Raw genomic sequence first — 6,000 nt, 5'->3', positions numbered from 1 at the left:
AGTGTGTGCGCTGAAAAAAACCTCTGGAGTTTGTACACAGCCCTGGCTCTGTAAATGGGAATTAAACAAAGTGGCCCGGGCCGAGAAACACAAAACTATTCCAGCCATGATTTGTGTGTCAGGTAATGTTAAATGACTTGCCCGCGGACATTCAGCTTACTTTCTAGTTTGCCAAGATGTGCTGTTGTTGTGATGTTAGCTATAGTAGCAGGAGAGTTGTGAGTATCGCTGTCGATACCGATAGCTAACGTTAGTTACATTACTTGCTGTGTTGCTGTTCGCTCTATATCACGGGATTTGTCGTGGTATTGGATTTCTCCAGAATGGCATACCCCACCTTTAACTCAACGTCAACTTACTAGCTTTTTCCGGAGCAATAAACCGCATCTCATGGTCTTCATCAGCAAAGGGAGTTAGTTGTCGTGGCGTTGTCATCAAGTGATCTAAGCGTGAAATTTTGGTCAAGTGAAAACAGGTGAAACAGTTCAAAGACAAAAGTTCAGATTAGTTTGCCAAAATTCTGTAATTTTTTTCTGACTCTGAGATTTGCTCGTTTCTTGTAATTCACTGGTTTCGCTCATCTCTTTGGGGCCTCTTAAAATCCTTCAAATGAAAATCTGTGGCTAAAAAAAAACTATTTTGGTCGAAGTGCTCACAACTCATGGCCACACTGAGGTCATAACCTGTGATGAAGGGACAAGTGGACATTCCTTCATTTTAAGGGTCCAGAAGCCAAAAAGGTTGGGAACTACTGCTCTATTCTACGGCTTACAATGAAGACATAAACTTTCAAGCCCAAGTTTGTTTTTTTGCTAAAGGAAACAACATTGCAGAGGTGATGATGTGACAGACAAGTGTTAGTACTGAAAACAGACAAACAAGAAGGTGTTATAAGGTAAAGTGTGTTAGAGACACGCAGTGAAACATGGCGATTTGTTCCCCCTAGGGTTCGTATTTTATTCATCAGAACTTGATGCATCCAAGTATAGGATCATTCGGTTTTGGCACCTTTAAAGATTTCATTTTCAATTTGAACAACACATTAAAAATCAAAAGAAACAAAGAAATGACTAAGGCTGTGTGAGTTTTAAAAATAAAATACATACATACATATATTTATATATTCATAAAGAAATCAACCAAACCATTTAAAAACAGTTTTGTTCAATGTAGATTGTTTGGTTTGTCTCACAAAAGCAATAAGATAAAATGAACTAAATAAATACAAAAGAAAAATACACATGAAAACATTAATACTTTAAACTTTAGCGTCTTTGCTTTTTTTCCCCTTATAATTATTAACCTTTAAAACTTAAGTTTCTCAAGAGCAGATTTGCTGTAATTTTATAGCATGCATTTAATTTCTGAAATTGTGAGTCACTTAGCTTCTCTTGTACTATTTCATATTTAACTTGTTTTTATTTTTGTGTTTGGCGTCCTCTTCTTTTCCTTCCCCTCTGCTCCTTCCTTTTTATTTTGTAGAAGTCGTGTTTGGAGTCTTTGCTCTGTGAACTTTGACCCCTTTTGTTGGCTCTTTCTGTTAAGGGGTTCAATTCTCCTGTTACGACCCCCCCAAAAAAGAAAGCGAACAGGGACTGAGAAAAAGACGAGAAGGTTCTATTAAAAGAATAGATATTATTCGACTGTTGACGGTCTGCATCTGCCTCCGGTGGCATCAGTCGCTGTGTACTGCTGCTACCTAAAGGACCTTCTCTTGTTCTCAACCTTCAGATGAACAGATACCAAAAGAGTCTTTTCTCATCTTAACAACAGCACTTGGTTTAGTTAACTTGTTTTTTTTTCTTTTTTGCTTCGGTAAAGTCTGTAACTCTTGATTATTAACGTAATAATTTATTTATAAAAGTAATACATATATATAGTACCTTTGTTAGAGATCACAGATTGGGCTAATTCTTACTGAATCCCAAACTGTAACAATTCACAGTTTTAATGCAAAAAAAGAACAAATGAGTCAATAAATAAAAGAGGTGTATATCTGAGCGGTGGGCTGGCTGAGGGGGAGCTTGACATGTTGCTCCAACCAAACTTGTGGGGCAAAACTGTCAAACCAAAGGGCTATGAAATCATGAAATCAATTCTTTATCTCATAAATGCCCACCCCCTCCCACCCTCCCTTTCAGTGCCCCAAACCTCATAAACAAACCCTGCACAAAAAATGACAGATGTCACTCTTTTGGGACAACCTGACCTATTCTCACTGTTCTTCCATTTAATCCAGGAACACAGCAGACTTGTTGAAACTCTCTCAACAATGGTAATGGAAAAGTCATGCAGCTGAACAAAAAGAACAAATGTCTATAAACATGGAAATCCATCTTCTCCTGGGGCGTACTGCACCCACAGGGGTTCCCGTGTCTCCTGGTCTCCGCTTTCCGCCAGGCTGGCCTGGCCTGTGTCGACTCCCTCATACCGGCGTGGTGCGGCGGTTCGCTGTGTTGGTGTGGCTCGAGTCTTTCAGGTCCTTCTGGATGCAGTTGTGGACTTGCAGGAAGTTGTGGTCCCTCTCAGAGTTGTAGGTAGCGGTGGGCGTGCCGGAGGACTTGAGGGTGTCCCGGGGCAGCGTGTACATGGAGATCTCTGTGGATGGCAGCGCGCTGAAGCCCTTGAGGCCCACCGGCGAGGTGTCGCGGGAGTGTGACGGGTCTGTGGAGCGGGAGGAGGAGCGCGAGCGACGTCTGTAGCGGTAGCGATAGCTGGGGATTCGTGTTATGGCCGAGCCTTGGAGGTAGTCGGCTGCGCGCGCACCTATTCGGAGCTGTCGATGGCGATCGATGAACATGTGCACGGCCAAGACGCCCACCATCTCAGCCATGATGAAGGAGAGGGCACCGAAGTAGAAGGACCAGCCGTAAGAGTAGCTGTTCTTCTTCGAGTCGCTTTTTGAAGGGTCCCCCGCGTTGGCTGATATGTACACGATGATCCCGATGATGTTGCTCAGACCTGAAGGGTTGGCAGGTGCAGTATGGGCGCCACACAACAGGAGAGGGGTGGGTTATGGGTAACGGGGAAAAGGACAGAGAAAAGAAGAAAACAAGACACAAAGTGTCAGTCAGGATGACGCTCATAGGGCGAGTTATTCTTAGTGTATGCTTAACTTAATATGCAGTAGGGGTGTAAGCAGTATGTGTATTCGTCCCGAACCGTTACACCGGTACAGGACGTTTGGTTCGGTGTGTGACTTCCTCGGATCGGTACGCACTGTGACCCAAACTATTACTATTGGTCATAATAGTCTTTTTACGTCGTCTACTCACACACGCGGAACAGAAATTCTAGAGCAAGTTTTACCCGGAACGTTTTGGCAGTGCACCAGTTGCTGTCTATCAACTGTAGCATGCTAGTCGGCTTAGCCTGGTTAGCCAGGTTAGTCAAGCTCATGTAGTGTCGCTGCCTCAGAATGGTAAACACATATGGGAGCTGGAGGATCCTCCCTGACATTTAGATCCTCTGTATGGGAGCATTACTGTTTCTCCGCTAGTTACGATGGGAAACTATGAGTTCAGCTGAAGTCGGGTATGTCTGTGGAAACACTTCAACATGTCATTTATGATGGTATCACCCAAATGTGTTGATTAGTGGAACGAGACGAAAACAAACTGGAAGGAGAGTCCTTCTCCCTACAGCGTTCAGGCAGCCTCTCACTGCAGATTCAGATCATGCCAAATCAATAACTAATAATAGGAGTATTTATTGCTGCAGATATGCGACCATACTCGCTCTATATACAGTCCATGGGTCGTAGAGAATACAGAATTTAAGCATATGGTCAAAGTACTTGAGCCCGCTACAATGTGCCTTCACGCATTTCAGTCAGTCCGTTGTGCTGCTCTGTATAAACCAGCGCAAGCTGCAGTTGTTCAGGAATTATCAACGCAGTCTTACGATGAAGCATTATTGACATTTGTGTTATTTATTTTTTCTTATTGACAATATGACAATACTTAAGTGCATTAACTGTTACAATGAGAATCATGGCTAATGAGCCGCTGTTGAATGTTTACATTTTTCTAAATAAATTAGAAAAATTTTTTTTTTGTTTTCCTGCTGTACCGAAAACTAACCGAACCATGACCACAAAACTGAGGTTTATACCGAACTGTGAATTTTGTGTACTGTTACACCCCTAATATGCAGTATCATACCAGATATGTTTAGAGCACTGATTCATGCACATGTACAAAGTGTACTAATCCTGTCCAACTCTCCATCCAACACGACTGATCTTAGACTCCTAATCTTTGCCCTTGCAGCGAGAAACGCTGAAGGTGGCTTCAGGTCTTGATACAGATCATTTGTGGCAGAGTATAACCTAATCCAGGTTGGAGCTGTCTTCTGTGTTAGAGTCCATCATGTATCCACATATATACTGTATATACTTGTTAGTTTAGTCACACATAGAGAAATGTTTGACATGGTATATTTGGGAAGATGGATCGTAGGGAAAGTGTGTCAGGGACACCATATTTTTAGAGATGAGTCCCAATGGGTGGCTTTTAGCCCAGCAACGGGATCAAGAGAAAAGAAAAGAGGACAAAAGAAAGAAGAATAGAAGAAGGGACTTGTAGCTGCAGTACAAGAGACGACCAACAGCTCAAGACAGACCAGTGGCTTTTTAAATTTATTGTTAATCACAAAAGAAGTGAGTAATAAAAACCTCTTAAAGGGATCGTTTGACATTTTGGGAAATACGTTTATTCACTTTCTGGCAGAGAGTTAGATGAGAGGATTGATATCACTCTCCTGTCTGTACGGTAAATATAAAGATACAGCCAGCCGCTACTTAGCTTAGCTTAGCACAAAGACTGGGAGCAGGGGGAAACAGCTAACATGGCTCCGTCTAAAAGTAACAAAATCTGCCTACCAGCTCTCTTAGTGAGCTTTAGGGGTGCTTTTAGGCAGATTTTGTTATATTGAACATGAGCGTGGTATCAATCTTCTCATCTAACTCTCCACCAGAAAGCTTATGAGTGAAAGTGTATTTTCAAAAAATGGCAAACAAATCCTTTAAAGTAAAAATCCACCATAAAACACTTAAGGTGGAATCCTTTTGAATTACAGATATGAGCGAAGTAGAAGAATTCCAGGGCCAATTTACTATTTGGTGGTAAGTAATCAGAATCAGAATCAGAAATACTTTATTGATCCCCGAGGGGAAATAAGGTATTTCTGATTCTTTACTTTAATAATGGTGAATTTAGCCATCCGTAAATAAATCATAAATTTGAAAATGTAGTTTAAAAATTCAACTTACCACCAAATAGTAAATTGGCCCTGGAATTCTTCTACTTCGCTCATATCTGTAATTCAAAAATCCACCTTAAGTGTTTTATGGTGGATTTTTACTTTAAAGGATTTGTTCACCATTTTTTGGAAATACATGAGATAATTAAACTTTCCAACCACCCCCGGGTTTATTTGTTTTAACAATAGTTACAAACAATAATGTAACTTTCATTTCTAAGAATTCCATTATTGTGCCTCTTTTTCCTAATCCAAACACAGATGGTTGCCTGAAATCACATATGTCCTCAATTTGAATAATGTGAACCAAACCAATGGAACTAAAATATCTATGTTGTTGTATTGTTTTATATTTTCAAATAAAATTACATATTAATATTTTTCTCGTGCTGTACGAAAAGAGCAGGGAGATATTTAGAGTCGGAACTTGAGAAACTCGTCTTTTTTAAAATAAGTTTATTTATTTAAAATTTTTAGATTTTAATACTTTTTCACCGAGACTAGAAGTTAGAAGAGTCTTTGAGGATTCTGGAAATACCTTCAGAACAGCAGGTAAGTGTTGTTAAAGGACCTTCTAGGTTTTTATTTTTGGCAAAATTTGGTAATACTGGGCTAACTTCAATGTTCAGTATCCATTAGGTCTTCATGGAGGGACATAGAAAGCCATCCATGACTTTGTCTCCGGGTAAAGGGGAAAATGAGTAAAACAAAATCCAAACTCAAATATGGGCAATGTAG

At 40.5% G+C, this 6,000-nt stretch overlaps 1 protein-coding gene across 1 annotated transcript in view; it reads right to left on the bottom strand.

The window, feature by feature from the left end:
- Nucleotides 1-931: 931 nt before the first annotated feature.
- Nucleotides 932-6,000, bottom strand: part of cacng2a (calcium channel, voltage-dependent, gamma subunit 2a) — a 72,648-nt gene continuing 67,579 nt past the window's right edge. Inside the window, exon 4 of the mRNA XM_044181365.1 lies at nucleotides 932-2,961. Within this exon, the coding sequence (XP_044037300.1) occupies nucleotides 2,426-2,961 (536 nt within the window). The 3' untranslated portion in view covers nucleotides 932-2,425. The remainder of the gene's footprint in view (nucleotides 2,962-6,000) is intronic.

The sequence above is a fragment of the Siniperca chuatsi genome, linkage group LG21 (genome assembly GCF_020085105.1).
Source record: "Siniperca chuatsi isolate FFG_IHB_CAS linkage group LG21, ASM2008510v1, whole genome shotgun sequence".
NCBI classification, from domain to species: Eukaryota; Metazoa; Chordata; class Actinopteri; order Centrarchiformes; family Sinipercidae; genus Siniperca; species Siniperca chuatsi.
This window is presented reverse-complemented; position numbering and strand designations above follow the sequence as displayed.